The sequence below is a fragment of the Entelurus aequoreus genome, linkage group LG01, assembly GCF_033978785.1.
Source record: "Entelurus aequoreus isolate RoL-2023_Sb linkage group LG01, RoL_Eaeq_v1.1, whole genome shotgun sequence".
NCBI classification, from domain to species: domain Eukaryota; kingdom Metazoa; phylum Chordata; class Actinopteri; order Syngnathiformes; family Syngnathidae; genus Entelurus; species Entelurus aequoreus.
In genome coordinates this window covers 66303039-66324486 of record NC_084731.1, presented here as the reverse complement: position 1 = coordinate 66324486, position 21448 = coordinate 66303039, and the positions used below count along the sequence as shown (strand labels likewise).

Below are 21448 nucleotides of genomic sequence, written 5' to 3'. Positions count from 1 at the left end.
GTCCTACTGAAAATATGATTGCCGATGTTCTGACAAAGCCAGCCACCAAGATGAAGCTAAAAAGGTTCAAACAGGACATGTTTGGCACTTAGAAGTGCAGTGTGTTTTTCTGTTTATTGGGGAAGGGACAACATGTGATCCCTATTTTCTTTTCTTGCATTGTAATTTTTTCTCAAGGTAAACAATTGAGTTAATGGCGAGTGGGGGTGTTAAATGTTGTGTTTGGATTGCGCCCTTACTCATTGCATTACGGTACCTATTGTGTTGTGCTGTATGTTCTATATGTTTACGGTACGTACACAGGATGTGACGTCATTACGCTCTCATTGTGAGACGCGCCATTTTCAGCCGCTACTTGTAAATAAATATGCCATTAGGCTAAAGATTAAGAGTATTACTTTATTCTCCGATACGTGTGGACACTGTGCACTGAAACGTGACAATGACAAAGTGGAAAAACCAACATAAAGGCAAGTATAGTGATGATAAACAAACCATATGGAAGTGGTTTAGAGTTTCTAAGTCACGTAAATAAAAACCTCTTGATTAAAAATGTCAAAAATCGAAAAAGACAAAAAAAAGACATAATGGAAAAATCAACACATGAGTCAAGTTTAGTGACGATAAACAAACCATATGAAAGTGGTTTACAGGTCACATGACTAAAAAGCTATTGACAATTACAATTTTCAAAAATGTAAAGAAAAAAGGAAGAAAATTACAAAGTGGAAAAAAAAAACCCAATGCCAAGTAATGATGAGAAACAACTTTTTAAAAAGTGCTTTATGGTTTCTAGGTCGCATGACTAAAAACCTATTGACAATTAACATTCGAAAATGTTATCTTTGTGCCTTGAATACAGAATGTTGCCGTCAGTCAGTCAGTCAGCGACCACGTGATTCTTGCTTGTATGTTTCACCACATCTAGTGTGTGTGTGACAATCATTGGTACTTTAATCTTAATGTAAATGTTGCATATTATAAATAAAGGTTTATAAAAAAAATCATCAACAAGACAGACATTCATTTTCCCTCAGTGACCGATGGGGCAAAAGTGGCGCACTGCGTGAGAAATCAGCGAGAGCAGCAGCAGCAGAAGAAGAAAGGACTTAGTAGCGACCAATCATATTAGCTCCGGGGAGCAAAGGGGCGTGGTCATCCCTGCTCTGCGCTCGGCTTTCTAAACTCGCCTCCCGCGGCAGGAAATAGAAAATAAATGTGTTTGTGCGTCCATAATATACTTAATTTACTAAATATACTTCATATACTTCACCTCGGTGGAAGACCAAAGACTGAAATGTCCACGCTGGTCGCAGCTCGGGCAAGATCCTCTGACGAAACCGCCCCCCTTTTTTTAACCGCAGGAACTTACCTGCGGGATGAAAAAACCCTCACCGAAAACTGAATAAAGTTCCAGAGGAAGGTGAGCTCACAATCCTTACATCTGCCGTCATTCACACACCAACATGGCGAACCTCAGCCCGCCGCTGCAGGTCCTTCAGAAGCGACTTATGAAAGACATGACCGCGCCGATAGTCAAGTTCTTCCAAGGCGTGGAGGGTTACCAAGGTGAGGTCATCCGCCGTTACCAAGAGGAGAACCGCCGTTACCAAGAGAAGAACCACCGTTACCAAGAGAAGAACCACCGTTACCAAGAGGAGAACCACCGTTACCAAGAGGAGAACCTCCGTTACCAAGAGGAGAACCGCCGTTACCAAGTGGAGATCCGCCATTACCAAGAGGAGGACCGCCGACACCAAGAGGCGATCCGCCATTACCAAGAGGAGGACAGCCGACACCAAGAGCAGAACCACCGTTACCAAGAGGAGAACCAACGACACCAAGAGGAGAACGGCTGTTACCAAGAGGAGATCAGCCGTTATAAAGGGGAGATCCGCCATTACCAAGAGGAGGACCTCCGACACCAAGAGGAGAACCGCCGTTACCAAGAGGAGATCCGCCATTACCAAGAGGAGGATCGCCGACACCAAGAGGAGGACCGCCGACACCAAGAGGAGAACAATCGTTACCAAGAGGAGAACCGACGTTACCAAGAGGAAGACCGTCGACACCAAGAGGAGGACCGCCGACACCAAGAGGAGAACCACCGTTGCCAAGAGGAGAACCGCCGTTGCCAAGAGGAGAACCGCCGTTGCCAAGAGGAGAACCGACGTTACCAAGAGGAGATCCGCCATTACCAAGAGGAGGACAAGCGACACCAAGAGGAGGACCGCCGACACCAAGAGGAGAACCACCGTTACCAAGAGGACATCCGCCATTACCAAGAGGAGAACCGCAGACACCAAGAGGAGAAGCACCGTTACCAAGAGGAGAACCGACGTTACCAAGAGGAGATCCGCCATTACCAAGAGGAGATCCGCCATTACCAGGAGGAGGACCGCCGACACCAAGAGGAGGACCGCCGACACCAAGAGGAGAACTGCCGACACCAAGAGAATGACCGCCGAAACCAAGAGGAGAACCACTGTTACCAAGAGGAGAACCACTGTTACCAAGAGGAGAACCGACGTTACCAAGAGGAGAACCGACGTTACCAAGAGGAGAACCGACGTTACCAAGAGGAGAACCACCGTTACCAAGAGGAGAACCGACGTTACCAAGAGGAGAACCGACGTTACCAAGAGGAGAACCGCCGCCTGCGCCGCCTCCTGAAGGGAATGTGCAACTCGGAGATGAAAGGTTGGTGTTTTATGCCATGTCTGCTCTACATTAAGCTACTTAAAGGAATCATTATTTAGCCTCAGCGACCAGCGTTTAAGGTTCCCCTCCTAGGAAATGTTTTTACACGGGTAATTTGGCCGTGTATTTTTTGACTTTCCGGCTCTTAGTTTTGTGTGGACTCATCGATCATTTACAAACTGGGTTCGGAGAGGGAGTGACGTCAGAAAGACGGCGCCCCGCACAGCAAGTGATGTCACCAGTCGAATTATTTTTTATGTAGCCTTTATTTAACCAGGTAAAATCCCATTGAGATCAAATATCTCTTTTCCAAGGGAAAGCTGGCCAAGAGGGCAGCAGCAAGGTTACAGTAAAAACAGTAAACAACACATAAAACATCAAATTTACAACATTAAAACTTGCTCACATAACACATGTGCATACAGACAAGGTAGATCAGGGGTGTCCAAACTTTTTCCACTGAGGGCCGCACATTGAAAAATCAAAGCTAGCAGGGGCCATTTTGATATTTTTATTTTAAAAACCAATACAATATATGTATAAAAAATATACATTTAGGCTTCCACTCAGGCTTGATCCCATGGGACCCCACAGGGTTTTGGTCCAAAAAATATAAAAAATGTGTCATTATTCAGTATTAATATTTGTGTTATTATTCAAGTTTTTAAATCTCTAGATCAACATTAGGTCTATCTGTCAATATAACATTTTTTAAAGATTTAAATTGTATGCTCTTTTTGTCAAGGAAAACCCTTTTTTTAATGAAAAAAAATATATTTTTACCCAATAAAATTTTTAAGTGGGATATTTGAGATTATATAATAATTGGAGCCTTAAAAAGGTCAATAACTCATAACACCATTGATTTTAATTCATTATTATTTTTTGAGCAATGACACTTAAAAACTAATCACACTAAAATTGTAGGGGATCCAAAAGGGTCCTACTCATTAAAGTGTTAAAAAATAAATTATATATATATTTTTTTTACTGTTTACTTTTAACACAATAATCTCGAGATCAACTTCAGGGGCCGTATTTATCAAGCGTCTTAGAGTGCCATTTTACACTTAAGTCCTGAGAATTTGCGAAATTTAGTCCTACTCTCAAACTTAAGAATAAAAGCTATTTATCAACTTTCTTAAGTCTAAGAAACACTCCTACTCTCCACGATATTTAAGAGACCTTCAGAGGTGTCTTAAGTGGTTAGGAGTTGCCAGCAGGGGATGGCACTGAGGCGAGAGAGACGTGCGCGAACGTTCAGGGAGCGGAAGGATGTCCTGGCTTTGTTTGATGACGAGCAGCTGATCAAACGGTATCGTTTAGACAGAGCGGGTATTATTTTTGTCACAGATTTAAATATTTTCGATTCCTTGTTGATTTCTGCATGTGGCTGCAGTGGGCTAGTATATATAGAGCCACCCACACCAGTTTCAAATTAGTTGCCTAATTAATGAATTGGAAAGAAAATGTTATGAGAGTAGCGTATGTGTGTGTGTGGCCCTTTAATAGGTGACAGCATGTGAGGTGAGTGACGTCAGTGAGTGTGTGGGCGAGAGAAGAGAGGGAGCGGTAGCGTGAGTGCGGGCGGGGACTAGTTTTTTTGTGTTGGATTGGCTGTGTACAAGCAATCAATAAAGCAAGATTTGCAACTAATCGCCGGACTCATTATTCACTCTAAAGTCGTCCGCTGTGGAGACCCACTGCCGGGTAAAGTGAAGGGTGTTGCCCCGAGCATACATCCTGGAGAAGTTTCTCCCCTGCCTCTTTGACTACGGTCTGGGAGCAGGAAGCAGGAAAGGTGCAACAAAAAGGAAACATTTATTTTTGATTCATTGCCAATACTGTTTGTTTGTTTTGTATTATTTTGTAGTTTATTGTCAAAATATACACTCCCATTGTCCACTTAAATATTTCTAAGATATTTCTTTATTCTTAGACAAGGGATTCCCTTCCGTGATTGGTCATTTCTATGGACACAGAAATGACGTCACCTAAAATTCCGTTTACGGCACATAGTAATGTCGTAATTCAGCTCTGAGTGTGACATTTAAGATTCAGTCCTACACTTCGCTGAAAGTTTGAGTAAGACGCTTGATAACTAACTTTTAAGTGCAGCTTTCAGCGAATAATTTATTTACTCTTAAGTCAACTCTTAGCAGACTTCTTAGGAGTAATTTGAAGAAGCTTGATAAATACGGCCCCAGATCTATCTGTCAATTATAAGTTTTATTGTTGTTTATGTTTTTTGTTTGTTCGTTTTAGGACCTTCTTTAAAAAAAACAGCTCGGTTTTTTTACATGGCAAACACAAAATATGCAACATTTTCCCCAAAAAATATCTCAAAATATTTAATGTGATGTAATTAAAGCCTTGAATAGGTAATAATAATGACATTGATTTTGATTCATTATTTTTTTTTAAGGAAAGAAACAGCCTACATGGCAGCTTTGTGTGATTAGAGTAAACATTGCTAAATTTTCTTGTTACATTTCACCTGTTTGCTCTTTAAATACCACTTTTAATCTTTTTTATTTTTTTCAATCCTATTTTTAAAATGTGCCGTGGGGCCGTTAAAAAAATGACCTGCGGCCCGCAAATGGCCCCGGGCCGCACTTTGGACACCCCTGAGGTAGACTGCAGTCCTTTCACAGAAGCTTTAAACTAATTTAATGTAGCAAGGGTTTGAAGTTGAAGATTCGATTGTAGGTTATTCCAAGCCTTCGGTGCTGAAAACCTAAATGCTTTCTTGCCCAGTTCAGTTCTTACTTTAGGGACGACAAATTGCAGAACATTCATTGAACGAAGATTGTGACTTCCTTGTTTCTTTGTTAAAAGACAAGATAGATAAGATGGAGTGATACCCAGAATGGTTTTGTAGATGAACACATACCAATGATTGAGGCGTCGAGCACATACAGATGTCCAGTTAACCATTGAGTATAACACACAATGGTGAGTAAGGGGAGCACAGTTGGTGATGAATCTCAGTGCCCCGTGGTACACACTATCCAGCTTGTGGAGACAACCAGCAGTAGCATTCATGTACAACACATCTCCATAGTCAATAACTGGTAAAAAGGTTGTTTCCACCAATTTCTGTTCCACAGTAAAATAAAAGCAAGACTTGTTTCTATAATAAAATCCCAGTAAAAGTTTCAGTTTTTTTACAACATACTGAATGTGCTCCTTAAAACTCAAGTGGTCATCAATTAAAAATCCTAAATATTTAAAAGAAGATACTAACACAATTTGTTGCCCATTTCTTGTTAAAATGTTCTCACACAGTGCTGATCTTACAGTTTTTGATGTGGTAAAGAACATACACTTTGTTTTCTCTGCATTTAAAACCAGTTGAAGATAGCAAAGTTGTTCTTGTACTCTGTCAAATGCATGTTGTAGATATTTAAAGGCCTCAGCAGGAGTGGGTGCTGTGCAGTATATGACAGTATCATCAGCATAGAAATGGAAAGTTGAGTTCGGAATATTCTGTCCAAGATTATTTATGTAAATAGTGAATAATAAGGGGCCCAACACAGAACCTTGAGGGACACCCTTTTTCACTTGCAGTACGTCCGAGGAGGAACCTTCTATCTGAACAGCCTGAGTTCTACTTGTGAGGTAATTTGCAAACCATCCAACTGCTTGCTGAGAAAAACCAATAGCTGAAAGACGTTTTAGATCAATCAAATTAGAACGGTATGGCATCAGAGGGTTGGTATTGAACTGGGTAAGAAGCTACTTAACCAACGACAAGCAATACGTGAAGATAGGCGAACACACTTCCACAGAGCTGAAAATATTTTGTGGTGTACCACAGGGATCAATACTCGGACCAAAATTGTTCAATCTCTATATAAATGACATTTGTAAAGTTACAAAGGACTTAAAGTCAGTATTATTTGCAGATGATACAACTGTGGTTTGTTCAGGAGACAACACACAGAAGATGATACAAATAACAAATTAAAAAGATATCTTTGGATCTCAGTAAAAGTAAAATAATGATATTTGGTAACAGTAGAAGAGAAAGTCAAACACAAATACAAATAGACGAAGTAGACATTGAAAGGCTAAAAGAAAACACATTTTTGGGTGTAATTATAGATGATAAAACTGATTGGAAATCTCATGTAAAAATATACAACATAAAGTAGCAAGAAACATGTCAATAATGAACAAAGCAAAACATGTTCTGGACCAAAAATCACTTCATATTCTCTACTGCTCACTAGTGTTTAATATCTGAGTTATTGTGTAGAAATATGGGGAAATAACTACAAATGTGCGCTTCATTCACTGTGTTACAAAAAAGATCAGTTATAATAATACATAATGTTTGACGTAGAGAAAATACAAACACTTCATTAAATCAGAATAATTAAAATTCAACGATTTGGTGCATTTGCAAACATCTAAAATGATGTACAAAGCAAATTATAACCTGCTAGTCAAGAATGTACAACAATTCTTCTCAACAAAAGAGGAGAAATATAATCTTAGAGGAAAATGTAATTTAAAACATTTGTATGCTCGTACAACACTTAAAACCTTTAGTATATCAGTATGTGGAATTAAATGATGGAATGGATTAAGTAAAGATATCAAACAGAACAAGAATTATGATGAACATCTTGAACCCTTTTTTTGTTTTTGTTTTATTTATTTTTATTGAGACAGATTATTTATGTATTTAATATGTGTTTACTTATTATGGTATATTATTTGTTTATTATTTATTTGTTCACTGTTCTGTTACAGAGAACAAGGAAATAGGATGACATTGCTATGGTATGAAAAAGGGGTAGGATTAAATAAGCTCTGCTTCTTCCTACTCCTTTTCGGACGTGTTGTAATGAAACAACTGGACATATGTGATGAATTACATTGCATTGTATGCATGTTCCAAATAAACTGAACTGAACACAGTATGGGTTCAGTGTCGATACAGGCATAGGCGCCGATCCCATTGCCGAGCACCCACGTGGGATTGATGGCAAATTCTTTCTCACCACCAAGCAGAAACCGTGAATGCTCAGGCCCCTTCTACACTAAGCCGGCTAAGGTTATCCTGGGTAAATCCCACCTAACCTTATCGTTGTCCACACACACACAATGGTAGTTTAAGACACCCTACCCCCCTCCATCAGCCGGCGCAACGCGACCTAATACGCATGCATGGAAAATGTGCACGTCATAGTCACCTCCAGTGTTGCTTTGTGTGCAAGTTTTTAAATTAAATGTAACTTATCTGAACAATATCCAATGTTGTGGTATTTCAATGAACTGGAATCCAGTGTACTGTGGGTCCCTATTGTAGTGAATCACACCTGAGACATCATAAATTAATCACGTCTTTATTAGACACGTGAAAGTAAACAATGTGATAAAGAATATTTTACATCAATCAAACTAGGGATCTAGATATCTGGTCAGGACACTCCTCACTCTTTTGCCTTCACCATCATTGTCCATTCCTTTTTGGTGACTTTATATACTCTAGACCTAGACGTTGGTCTTTCAGCTATTGGTTTTTCTCAGCAAGCAGTTGGATGGTTTGCAAATTACCTCACAAGTAGAACTCAGGCTGTTCAGATAGAAGGTTCCTCCTCGGACGTACTGCAAGTGAGAAAGGGTGTCCCTCATGGTTCTGTGTTGGGCCCCTTATTATTCACTATTTACATAAATAATCTTGGACAGAATATTCCGAACTCAACTTTCCATTTCTATGCTGGTGATACTGTCATATACTGCACAGCACCCACTCCTGCTGAGGCCTTTAAATATCTACAACATGCATTTGACAGAGTACAAGAACAATTTTGCTATCTTCAACTGGTTTTAAATGCAGAGAAAACAAAGTGTATGTTCTTTACCACATCAAAAACTGTAAGATCAGCACTGTGTGAGAACATTTTAACAAGACATGGGCAACAAATTATGTTAGTATCTGCTTTTAAATATTTAGGATTTTTAATTGATGACCACTTTAGTTTTAAGGAGCACATTCAATATGTTGTAAAAAAACTGAAACTTTACTGGGATTTTATTATAGAAACAAGTCTTTCTTTTCTTTTACTGTGAAACAGAAATTGGTGGAAACAACCTTTTTACCAGTTATTGACTATGGAGATGTGTTGTACATGAATGCTACTGCTGGTTGTCTCCACAAGCTGGATAGTGTGTACCACGGGGCACTGAGATTCATCACCAACTGCGCTCCCCTCACTCACCATTGCGTATTATACTCAATGGTTAACTGGACATCTTTATGTGTGCGACGCCTCAATCATTGGTATGTGTTCATCTACAAAACCATTCTGGGTTTTACTGCATCTTATCTGTCTTGTCTTTTAACAAAGAAACAATGTCATGTGAGCAAGTTTTAATGTTGTAAATGTGATGTTTTATGTATTTGTTTACTGTTTTTAATGTAACCTTGCTGCTGCCCTCTTGGCCAGGTCTCCCTTGGAAACGAGATCTTTGATCTCAATGGGATTTTACCTGGTTAAATAAAGGTTAAATAAAAATAAAGTTGGGTCTGTGACATACATGGCGGACAATAACTGATAGTCTGCTTTGCCAGTCCAAAAGCATTTGCCATTGTCCGCAGTCTTCACTTGACGGCCAGGTAATACAAAGCAAACGCTACCTTTTTTTTTATCACATCCACGGTAGCCCGCATTCTCGTTGTCTCTCCTTCGACAAATGGACAAAGTTTTTCGGTTAGTAGAATCACAGCTGACCTGGACATTGGAAAGTTCTCTTGCCATCTGAGAAGTGTTGTATCCCAAATAGCTGCAATCGCTTTCTCTTAAGGTATTCATGTGTGATTTCCACAAGCGTCTGTACATGTAGAAGAAGGGGAAACACGGGCATGTCTGGATGACTCGCCTCCATATTTCCAGTAGTTAGCTCCGAGTTACGAAACCGCTTTATTATGAAGCTGGCTGTGGCGCGTTCTTTCTGACATCACTTCCTGTCTGAGGCGCGTCTTTCTGGCGTCACTTCCTCTCCGAACTCACTTTGTAAACGATCAATGAGTCCATAAAGCTAAGAGCCGGAGATTCAAGAAATACACGGCACACTTACCCGTGTAAAAAATTGTCTGAGGAGGGGGACCTTAAACGCTGGTTTAGTGTGGCTGAAACGGGGATTAGGCTAAATAATTATTCCTTTAAGGGGTTATCCGACTTAGTGTAGACATAGCCTCAGAAAAGTAGCGTCAGATTTACCGCCCGTCCAAGCACCAACAGGTAGAAATGTAGATCGCCGCCTATGGATACAGGTAGTGAGTGTGCCATATGCTAACTGAGGCGTCCTTTACGCGTCACCACTAACACTGATCGGGATGTCATGACCGTTCTGACAGAAAATCACACGAAAGCCACATTTTAATGCAGATTTTGAATTTCAAGGCTATGCTTTTGAACAGCCTGTTCAAGTTCAGGGGCCGGACATCGCAATGAGGGTATTTTGTCAGAAAGTGCCTCCGCAGGTTGTATTCCTTTGAGAATGCGTTGACTTAATTGCAAAACAAACACGTCGTCTTTCACACCGTCAGTTTGGTCATGTTGGTGTTTCCCCGTGTTCTGTGCTTTTTCCTATCCTGCGCTCTTATTTTGGTTTCTGTTTCCTGTCACTGCACATCTGTCCTGAGCGCTGCCTAACTCGCCTGTCTCTGATTGGCACTCCAGCAGGCCTCGAATTTTAACTTTTTAAGGTCAAGGCAAGAGTTGCCTTAAAGGAGGGCTCATATTTTAGGGCACCAAGGCAAGTTAGAAGGACACCAAGGCAAACATTATTTTCTTTCTAGGCAGGGGCTCCAAAGCATGCATGCATACATATACATTAGGGGTGTAACGGTACACAAAAATTTCGGTTCGGTACGTACCTCGGTTCAGAGGTCACGGTTCAGTTCATTTTCGGTACAGTAAGAAAACGAAAAAATATACATTTTTTGGTTATTTATTCACCAAATTTGTAAACAATGGCTTTATCCTTTTACCATTGGGAACACTATAATAATTCTGCCCACGTTAATCAACATTAAACTGCCTCAAGTTGTTGCTCAGATTAAATAAAATGACAAAACTTTTCTTCTACATATAAAAAGTGCAACATTAAACAGTTTCAAGTCAACTCATCATGCTTAATTTATTACAGCATTTGGGAAGCCTGTAGTTGATTTTTATTATGTAAATGTTATATTTTGTGTATCATGTGATAGCAGGGACCCTGCCATTCAAAACTAGGCTGCTACATTACTAATGATTAATGTAACTATAGCTGAAAAAATAGTACAATAGCAATAGGAAAGACTACACACACACACCCACACACGCACACACTGCAAAATGAGCTAACGTTACGCTAAAAGCTAATTAGCCTTCACCTCAAGCCAGGACTGCGAGCGAGCTGAGCTGCAGTTTAAGTTTCTAGAAGGTCAACGGGCTCATAGTGATGTTACTAGTAGTTGACTGGGAGGTGTTTATTTTAATTTGGGGAGAGTACGCTGCCTGATGCTCACCTGCTAAACACCTATCTGCTCGATGCTGAAGCACTGACTACATGCGCTCTGAATACGCACTGCTGATTGGCTGTTACCGCTTTGAATATGCACTGCTGATTGGCTGTTACCGCTTTTTGTGTAACCAATCAGATGGTTGTGTGGGTGGGACAATGCTGGGTGCTGAGACAGAGGCAGAAGAAGCAAAGCAGCGTGTTAAGACTTTAGCTTAGAAACTTGTTCGGTACACCCCCGTACCGAACCGAAACCCCCGTACCGAAACGGTTCAATACAAAACACGTACCGTTAACACTCCTAATATACATCCATCCATTTTCTACCGCTTGTCCCTAGTTTTTTAAAATTCATTATTAATATAAACTTGTCAGCTTTTTGTCATTTAATGATGCCTTTATCTCTATTTTTACCTTTTGATAGAGGGAAGTATTTTTTGTAATTATTAATTTTTTAAGTTATATACAGTACATGTAGATCCATTAAGAGTTTGAGCAAAAATATGTCTTATAGGAATTAACTATACACTAGGGGTGTAACGGTACGTGTATTTGTATTGAACCGTTTCGGTACGGGGGTTTCAGTTCGGTTCGGAGGTGTACCGAACGAGTTTCCACACGGACATATTAAGTAGCGTATTGAAGTTGTGTAAACAATGCACATCGAGGCACAACACACGGCATGCTAGCAACGACCGGGCTATGACCACATATAAAAGCCAGAGCTGGAAGACCCTCCTGCCTCGTTAAGATCTCCCGTTTGGGAACACTTCGGCTGCGCGGTGCGGAGGACGGAGGTTTGCCGACATTGTTCAGCAGCGGTAAGGCATGCTTCTGCCAACACGTCAAACATGCTAACCCATTTGAAGCGGCACCACCCCCAAGTGAACATCGCTTCAACAAAGATAAAGACGAGCAAACAGCTCCCACCTCTTACTGCCAAGTTAGCCAGGCTGGGGGGGGGAAAGAAAAGTTAATCTGAGGCTGAGTTTACTTGAAACTGTTTAATGTTGCACTTTTTACATGTAGAAGAAACATTTTTTCATTTTATTTAATCTGAGCAACAACTTGAGGCAGTTTAATGTTGATTAACGTGGACCCAGACTTAAACAAGTTGAAAAACTTATTCGGGTGTTACCATTTAGTGGTCAATTGTACGGAATGTGTACTGTACTGTGCAATCTACTAATAAAAGTCTCAATCAATCAATCAAAAAAAGCACTTTATATGTAGAAAAGTTTTGTTAAGAAACTATTCTGAGCCTTATCTTATTTAGTTTTTATTTTATATATGTTGACCACATTAACCCTGGCAATGGACCCTGTGTGTATATGTATGTTATGCCATTGTTTACAAATTTGGTAAATAAATAACCAAAAAATGTATATGATGTTTTCTTTCTGTACCGATAATGAACGGAACCGTGACCTCAAAACTGAGGTACGTACCGAACCGAAATTTTTGTGTACCGTTACACCCCTACTATACACAATAAAACATTAACAAAATGATGTGTCACATGGTTTTTAAAGTAATACCTTTGTGACATGAAAAGAAAACATGGCATTTACTTTTTGATATCAAAATACAACACAAAGCAGTTTGGCTAATGAAGATAAATGTGACGACCGGGTGCGGGTGTTCGTTCTCTCAGGGATGCAGACGGGCTTCGGACACAGCTTGCCGGTACAAAAATGATTTAATAAAGCATAAATCAGACAGGAACAAATAAACACGTGCTCATCGCACTTAAAGTACAAAAACTAAAGGAGCTAGCGTGGGAGCTAGAGTAAAACACTAACACTAAACAGAGCCTTTAGCGTGGAAGCTAGAAGGTTACCAGAGCCTTAGCGTGGAAGCTAGAAGGTTACAGAACCGGAACAAAAGTCGTCAACTGTTGTGTGAAAAACAAACTACGATGCAACACAGACTGAATGAAAAGGCAGGCTTATATAATGAAGACAATAATGAAAAACAGGTGCGCGTCGGGAACACCCGCGGCAGGTGAAAGTAATCAGTTGCTATGGTAACAAACTCAGGTGCATAAACAGGAACTAGAAAGAGATCAAAACTAACAGAAAAACACAAGTGACTAGAAAACGTAAACAGAAATATGATCCGGGCAGCGGATCATAACAGTACCCCCCCCTTAAGGGACAGATCCCAGATGTCCCCTGGAAAAACTAACCCCCCCCCCCCGACTACAAGGCAGTTCACGAGTCAAGGGAGGGAGGAGGGAGGAATTGGCGGAGGGTCGCCAGGCCACGTGTCCCCGAATCCAACGGGGACGAGTCAGGTGGCGGCGGCGAATGGAACGCCGCTGCCGCAGGCAAGGCGGGCGACCACGGAAAGGCCACATTTGTGGCCGCCAAGAAGGTGGGCGTGGTTGGCGCCAGAAGTTCAGCAGCCTCTGAGTCCTGCAACAAAGTCTTGGGTGTCGCTGCTGTTGGCGCCAAAGGCGTCCATAAAAAGTCCATAGACGAGGAGGTGGCCGGCGCCGTGGTGCGGCTCGCTGGACATGAGGAGGTGGGCGGCGCCGAGGTGCGGCCTGTCGGGCACGAGGATGTGGGCACGTCGTCGGCGAAGCAGGTGTGGAAGCCGTAGGAGGCGTCGCCATGGAAGCAGGAGGCGTCGCCGTGGAAGCAGGAGGCGTCGCCGTGGCAGCAGGAGGCGTCGACGTCGCAGCAGGAGGCGTCGACGTCGGCGTGGAAGCAGGAGGTGTCGGCGTGGAAGCAGGAGGCGTCGACGTCGCCGTGGAAGCAGGAGGCGTCGACGTCGCCGTGGAAGCAGGAGGCGTCGCCGTCGCCGTGGAAGCAGGAGGAGTCGACGTCGCCGTGGAAGCAGGAAGAGTCGACATCGCTGTCGTTGCCGTGGGAGCAGGAAGAGTTGACGTCGTTGCCGTGGAAGCAGGAGTCGCTGTCGTTGCCGTGGCAGCAGGTGGCGTCGACGTCGCCGTGGAAGCAGGAGGAGGCGCCGGCGTGGGCGGAGCAGGCGGCTCGTCTGCCGGCATGGGCGGAGCAGGCGGCGGAGCAGGGGTCCGGACTGTCGTTGTCGTTGCCGTGGTAGCCGGAGCAGGAGGCGACGTCGTCGTCGTGGCAGCAGGAGTCGCTGTCGTTGCAGCAGGAGTCGCTGTCGTTGTCGTTGTCGTTGCAGCAGGAGTCGCTGTCTTTGTCGCAGGTGCTGGTGCGTGAACCAGTCTGGGGACAGGTGCTGGTGTGGAAACCAGACTTGGTGCTGGTGTGGAAACCAGACTTGGAGGTACTGGTGTGGAAACCAGACTTGGAGGTGCTGGTCGTGGCCTGGCAGGAGGTTGCGGCTTAGCACGCTGAAGGACTGGTGGCGGTGGCCGGGCAGGGGGGACCATCACCTGCAGCGCGGTGAGAATAGTTCCCAGCTGTCTCTCCAAAGCCTCAAGGCGGGCGTCTTGGCGTTCCGCCATGGCGTTGATGCCAGTCCTAAGAACGCCAAACTGTTCCTCCTGTTGTCCAAGTGGTTCTTCCTGTTGGAGCAATGCCCTCTTTACTGGGTCGGTCTCTGCGGGGTCTCGTGTGCTTTGCGGAGCAGGAGGTGGAGCCGAAGCAGACAGCGCCCCCGCTGGAGGAGAGGCAGGCAGCCACCACAGTGGAATGCGGTCTGCCTGCCCCGCTGACCCGCTACCAGCACTGGCCCCCCCCCCCCTCAGGAAGCAGATTCCAGATGCTAGCTGGAGCTGGTGGGAGGAGCGCTTGTGCGGGTTCCGCGGGAGTAGAGGGCACGGGCGGGTGGGCTCTAGGAAGCCTGGGAGCTGGCCTTGTGCGTGAGCATCGCTGGCGTCTCTCTGGAAAATTGCCAGCAGGTGGTGTCTGAGGGGAGGAGAAGCCGCACGGGAAGAGCCTGGCAGACAACGTTGGGGGAAAAGTGACTGGGGGCGGAGCTAGAAAGCCAGGTGACTGGGACTGACTAGATTTAGTCTTTAAAAAATTTTCCTGATAATGCTTAATTGCCGAATTAACGTCACTTGTAAACGGCTGACAGAAAGAATTGACAGAATGTATAAAAATGTCTTTGTCTATGACGTCATCACAAATGGACGGGGCAACGTCATCAGGGGGCGTGTCATCAGGGGGCGCCGAAGGAATGACGTCATAGCTGAAGTCCCAGTGATTGACAGGCCAGTCATAGCAATCTTCGGTAAGGTAGTTGATGGAATTAACAGACCTTTGAAGAGGGGAATCCTGGGCTGCCTGCTGATGGCTGTGTTCCGGAGGGATGAATTGCGGGGTTGGTGCGTCTTTGCCGCGAGCCGAAGCCTTCTTGGTTGACTTCTGCTTTCGCTGACGCATGCGAGCGAGCTGAGAGCGGACCTCCCCTGGCCAGATGGAGTCGAGCGGGACCAGAACTCCTCCAGGTCCCCAAATCATCTCCTCATCTGGAGAACAGCGGAGCGTCTCTGCTTCCATCGCTCGGAGGACCATCCGCGCACCTTCATCTTCCTTTGACATGCCCGCAGCGAGAGAACTTCTTCTTGGTTGCATCGTACTGTGACGACCGGGTGCGGGTGTTCGTTCTCTCAGGGATGCAGACGGGCTTCGGACACAGCTTGCAGGTACAAAAATGATTTAATAAAGCATAAATCAGACAGGAACAAATAAACACGTGCTCATCGCACTTAAAGTACAAAAACTAAAGGAGCTAGCGTGGGAGCTAGAGTAAAACACTAACACTAAACAGAGCCTTTAGCGTGGAAGCTAGAAGGTTACCAGAGCCTTAGCGTGGAAGCTAGAAGGTTACAGAACCGGAACAAAAGTCGTCAACTGTTGTGTGAAAAACAAACTACGATGCCACACAGACTGAATGAAAAGGCAGGCTTATATAATGAAGACAATAATGAAAAACAGGTGCGCGTCGGGAACACCCGCGGCAGGTGAAAGTAATCAGTTGCTATGGTAACAAACTCAGGTGCATAAACAGGAACTAGAAAGAGATCAAAACTAACAGAAAAACACAAGTGACTAGAAAACGTAAACAGAAATATGATCCGGGCAGCGGATCATAACAATAAAGTCTAAAAAAAAAGATGTGTTCTTCTCCAACGCCCCCTTGTGGTTCAGTACAACAGTTTGGCCAACAAAAAAAAAAAACAGGATTGACAGAGTGTTTCCTCACCTCATTAAAGGCCTACTGAAATGAATTTTTTTTATTTAAACGGGGATAGCAGATCCATTCTATGTGTCATACTTGATAATTTTGCGATATTGCCATATTTTTGCTGAAAGGATTTAGTATAGAACAACAACGATAAAGTTCGCAACTTTTGGTCTCTGATAAAAAAAAGCCTTGCCCCTACCGGAAGTAGCGTGACGACACCGGAGGAAGGACTGCTCACATTTCCCCATTGTTTACACCAGCAGCGAGAGACATTCGGACCGAGAAAGCGACGATTACCCCATTAATTTGAGCGAGGATGAAAGATTCGTGGATGAGGAACGTGAAAGTGAAGGACTAGCGTGCAGTGCAGAACGTATCTTTTTTCGCTCTGACCGTAACTTAGGTACAAGGGCTCATTGGATTCCACACTCTCTCCTTTTTCTATTGTGGATCACGGATTTGTATTTTAAACCACCTCGGATACTATCCTCTTGAAAATGAGAGTCGAGAACGCGAAAAGGACATTCACAGTGACTTTTATCTCCACGACAATACATCAGTGAAGCACTTTAGCTACTGAGCTAACGTGATAGCATCGGGCTTAACTGCATATAGAAACAAAACAAATAAGTCCCTGACTGGAAGGATAGACAGAAGATCAACAATACTACCAAACTCTGGACAAGTAACTACACGGTTAATGCTTTCCAGCTTGGCGAAGCTTAGCAATGCTGTTGCTAACGATGCCATTGAAGCTAACTTATCCACGGAACCTCGACAGAGCTATGCTAAAAACATTAGCTCTGCACCTACGCCAGCTCTCATCTGCTCATCACGACCCATGCTCACCTGCGTTCCAGCGATCGACGGTACGACGAAGGACTTCACCCGATCACCGATGCGGTCGGCGGCCTGGAGACGGAGGAAGTCAAGGTGAGGTCGGTGGCTAGCGCGTCTGCTATCCATCTCAAAGTCCTCCTGGTTGTGTTGCTGTAGTCCGCCGCTAATACACCGATCCCACCTACAACTTTCTTCTTTGGAGTCTCCATTGTTCATTAAACAAATTGCAAAAGATTCACCAACACAGATGTCCAGAATACTGTGGAATTTTGAGATGAAAACAGAGCTTTTTGTATTGGATTCAATGGGCTCCGAATACTTCCGCTTCAACCGTTGACGTCACGCGCAAACGTCATCATATCGAAACGTTTTCAGCCGGAAGTTTGCCGGGAAATTTAAAATTGCACTTTATAAGTTAACCCGGCCGTATTGGCATGTGTTGCAATGTTAAGATTTCATCATTGATATATAAACTATCAGACTGCGTGGTCGGTAGTAGTGGGTTTCAGTAGGCCTTTAACTCAGTCACAGAAGCTGATGGACGCTGTGTATGTCAAAATTAAAGCAACATCATATAGTTTTTCTCCTTCGCTGTTTACTTTTAGTGTCGAGACAAGTGTCTCCAATATTGTCCACACTTGTCTCCATCTAACAGTAGTGCGCTCTTAAACACACGGCGGGAAGCGAGGGAAAATGACTGCAGCGTCCCGGAAGAGTTGGTGCTGCAAGGAATTCTGGGAATGTGTTCTGTTGTGTTTGTTGTGTTGCGGTGCAAATATTCTCCCGAAATGTAATTGTCATTATTGTTTAGTGTGGTTTCACTATATGGCAAAGGTTTATGACAGTGTTGGCGTTGTTTATACGGCCTCCCTTAGTGTGACATGTATGTCTGTTGACTAAGTATACTCCGGGGTAATACCCTTGGAGCGATATTAACATTGATAGTCCGCCATGATTAATAAGCCAAATGCTAGTGCGCATGCCCCTGACTTCGTGTTGCCTTAAATGCATTAACAAATGACGGGGGTTTCGGTAATTTTTACAAAGGAGAAAAGAGACGGTTAGTCCGTCTGGAATTTTATCGCGAGTTATCATTATGCCGTTGACAATTATATCCCTCGTCCATTAACAAGTAAAAAGTCAATGACGGTCACGGAAACAACTGCCGCAAATGTTGGTCAATTTTCTAGGGCACTACGGCAAATGAGAGGGTGGTCGCGGCAATTGCCGTGGTTAAATTTGAGCCCTGCTCTAGACTCACCTGTTGCCAATCAGGCTTCTTCAAACGCCAGCCTGAGAGCAGGCTGAGTTTTAATGTTTTCATCATTGGGTGATGTTTGGCGGGACAAATTCCGAGCTTTGGCGAGTGAATAGGCCGGGTTTAAAGTCTTGCAAAGATGACGTCTAACATTGAGATGTGTATGAATACTTTTTGAGTGGGCAACATTTTCTTGACTTGCTATTCTTTGTGTAAAGTTATTTTTCTTTTCCTCAATAGATTGTAACAAATCAGCTTCTACTGTCGGAGAGCAAGCACCGAAGCGCGACACTCCTGTCGAGCCAGAATTAGCAGAGCCTCTGATGAAAAAGGCTAAAATGGATCAGACTGAACAATTGACCTCTGGTGCATCCGAGCCACTGACGGCTGAAGAAGTTTTGCAGCCAACCGGTATTGTCTCTAAAGAGAAGCCAACCGGTATTGTCTCTAAAGAGGAGCCAACAGAAATGTCCGTGTCGCATGTTGTATCTTTATCAGAGACATGTCCTAAAGTACCTAAAGAGGATCCAACAGAAATATCTGTGTCACATGTGGTATCTTTATCAGAGACATGTCCTCAAGTACCTAAAGAGGATCCAACAGAAATATCTGTGTCACATGTGGTATCTTTATCAGAGACCTGTCCTAAAGTACCCGAAGAAGAGCACCTAGAAGTACCTGAGCCCTGTGCAGTTGAGCCATTGGCTAAAAAACCTGATGGCTCTGATGCCAAAGAGAAAGACAACAAAAGGCTTGAGGACAACATCACCAGCCCTCTACAGGATATTACCTTTGGAAACCTCAACACAACCCCAGAAATCCCTCGGCCAAGATGTAGTAAGGAACTTGACAACCTTGGATCTCTGAAACCACCAAAAACTTCAGACACAAAGGTAAACTTTTTTTTTTTTTAATTCCTTAAAGGGGCCTTATTATGCAAAACCATCTTTTCTTACCTATTGGTAGGGATGATACTCGAAACCGGTTTTCCCGGTTGTTCGATAAGAAAAGAACCAAGTCCTTGGACTCGAATCCCTTTTTGAGAACCGGTACCCGTTATCGAGACCACTATAGTAAAGAAAAAGAGTTGGTTCTTTATTCGAATCCCTGGGAACGAATCCCATCCCGACAAGAAATGCTCCGTGTGACATCACAAGAAATTACGTCACGTAGCTCAGTCATTAGGCGCAGATAGGGAAAGCAGAAAGCGCTCCAAGGTGTAATAAAGTTCAAAACAAAAGGTATAATCCAATGAATAACTTTACTGAGAGATTTGAGCAGGGTACAAACACATGACGAACACTTATACGACCAAACAGGCTAGCAACGCACCTCCTTTACGACACCTGTCGCAACGTTCTTAAAGCAACCGCAGCACATACATATATATGACATCTCCCTTTTTTAACTTTTGTTTTTCTTTCCTTGTAAACAAAACAAAATCACACTGTATATGTGTTGTCTGTCTAATTATAAATAATGCAGACGAGGCGTGTTGGCTGAGTGCTTGACGTTTACTTTCATAGCGTGCTCATAACCTCATTCTTAGCTGCCGGGTGACATGCAACAACACCTTTCGGGGCTACCGCGCATGCTCGTCACTCCCGTTGCATGCTGGGTAGTGTAGTTGTTATATTCCCTAGCTCATAACATAACATAACATCACATCTATCTATCTATCTACCCTATAAAGAAATAATGTTAACTCAATAAAGTGTATTTCTTTTTTTAGCTTTAACTTTTCATTTTTTATCACTATAACCAGATTTGCAAACAACTTTTCTCTTCATAGAATTTTCTTTCAATAAAGAAATAAAGTGCAAAAATGTCAAAGCATCATAACAAACAGTTATGTCAAATAGCAGCAGAAGTGCACTTTTTGGAGAGCTGTATTATTTTAAGTTTTGTGCCCAAGGGACTGATTTTATTTAACACTATATTATTATTTATACACCTATAGTGATCACAGAGACAGTTTGTTTTTGTGTTACTGTATATATTTGTTTTACTTAAAAATCCCACTTAATATACTTTGGGTAACTACAGTCAATATTTATTTATTTTATTTTATTTTTTTAGGGGGGTAACAGTCAATATTTATTTATTTATTAGATTTTATTTTTTTCTTATATAATAAAAGTGAGCTTTTGTTAAACCAAATATTGTGTGTTTTTTTCCATATACAACAACCTATCTGGACTCGGTAAGAGAATCGATAATGAAATCGGTTCGATAAGAGGATTCGATAATAGGCTCAAACTCGATAATTTCTTATCAAACATCATCCCTACCTATTCGTACCTTTTTTTGTGTACTTGGGATCTGTGGAAGTCCCGAAAAAGTGAAATCCAACCATGGAGGCATGGCAGAGATATTTATAAAACAATCTTGCCTTCCTTTACACTTCCTCCATTTGTTTCCATTCTTGGGGGTAACTCTCCCACTCACAATCGATTGTTCATTTAAAATCAATACTTTTTAATAACACTAAGTGCCAGTTCTGTGATGAACTACACTCCTCCATAAAATACATAAACAGCTCCGATACATTTCTATATTACTTCATAGAAAACTGTTTAAAAAAAAATAAAATTCTACTCAAACATTTAATGAAGTTAATACAAATAAGGCAGCAAGATAAGTATCCAACACTTCTCTTTTCTAATATGTGTATATATGTATATGTACATATATAGGTGTGTATATATACTGTACATATATGTGTATATACACAAATATGTGTGTATATATACACATATGTATATATACAGTTGTGGTCAAAAGTGTACATACTCTTGTAAAGGACATAATGTCATGGCTGTCTTGAGTTTCCATTAATTTCTACAACTCTTATTTTTTTGTGATAGAGTGATTGTAGCACATACTTGTTGGTCACAAAAATACATTCATGAAGTTTGGTTCTTTTATGAATAAACTACTGAAAATGTGAGCAAATCTGCTGGGTCAAAAGTGTACATACAGCAATGTAAATATTTGCTT

General features: G+C 42.5%; 1 protein-coding gene across 1 annotated transcript in view; it reads left to right on the top strand.

Annotated features, from left to right (window-relative positions):
- The first annotated feature begins 505 nt into the window (after positions 1–505).
- LOC133655916 (uncharacterized) overlaps positions 506–21448 on the top strand; it is a 35337-nt gene continuing 14394 nt past the window's right edge. Inside the window, exons 1-2 of the mRNA XM_062056555.1 lie at positions 506–2700; positions 18689–19341. Of these exons, the coding sequence (XP_061912539.1) occupies positions 1467–2700; positions 18689–19341 (1887 nt within the window). The 5' untranslated portion in view covers positions 506–1466. The remainder of the gene's footprint in view (positions 2701–18688; positions 19342–21448) is intronic.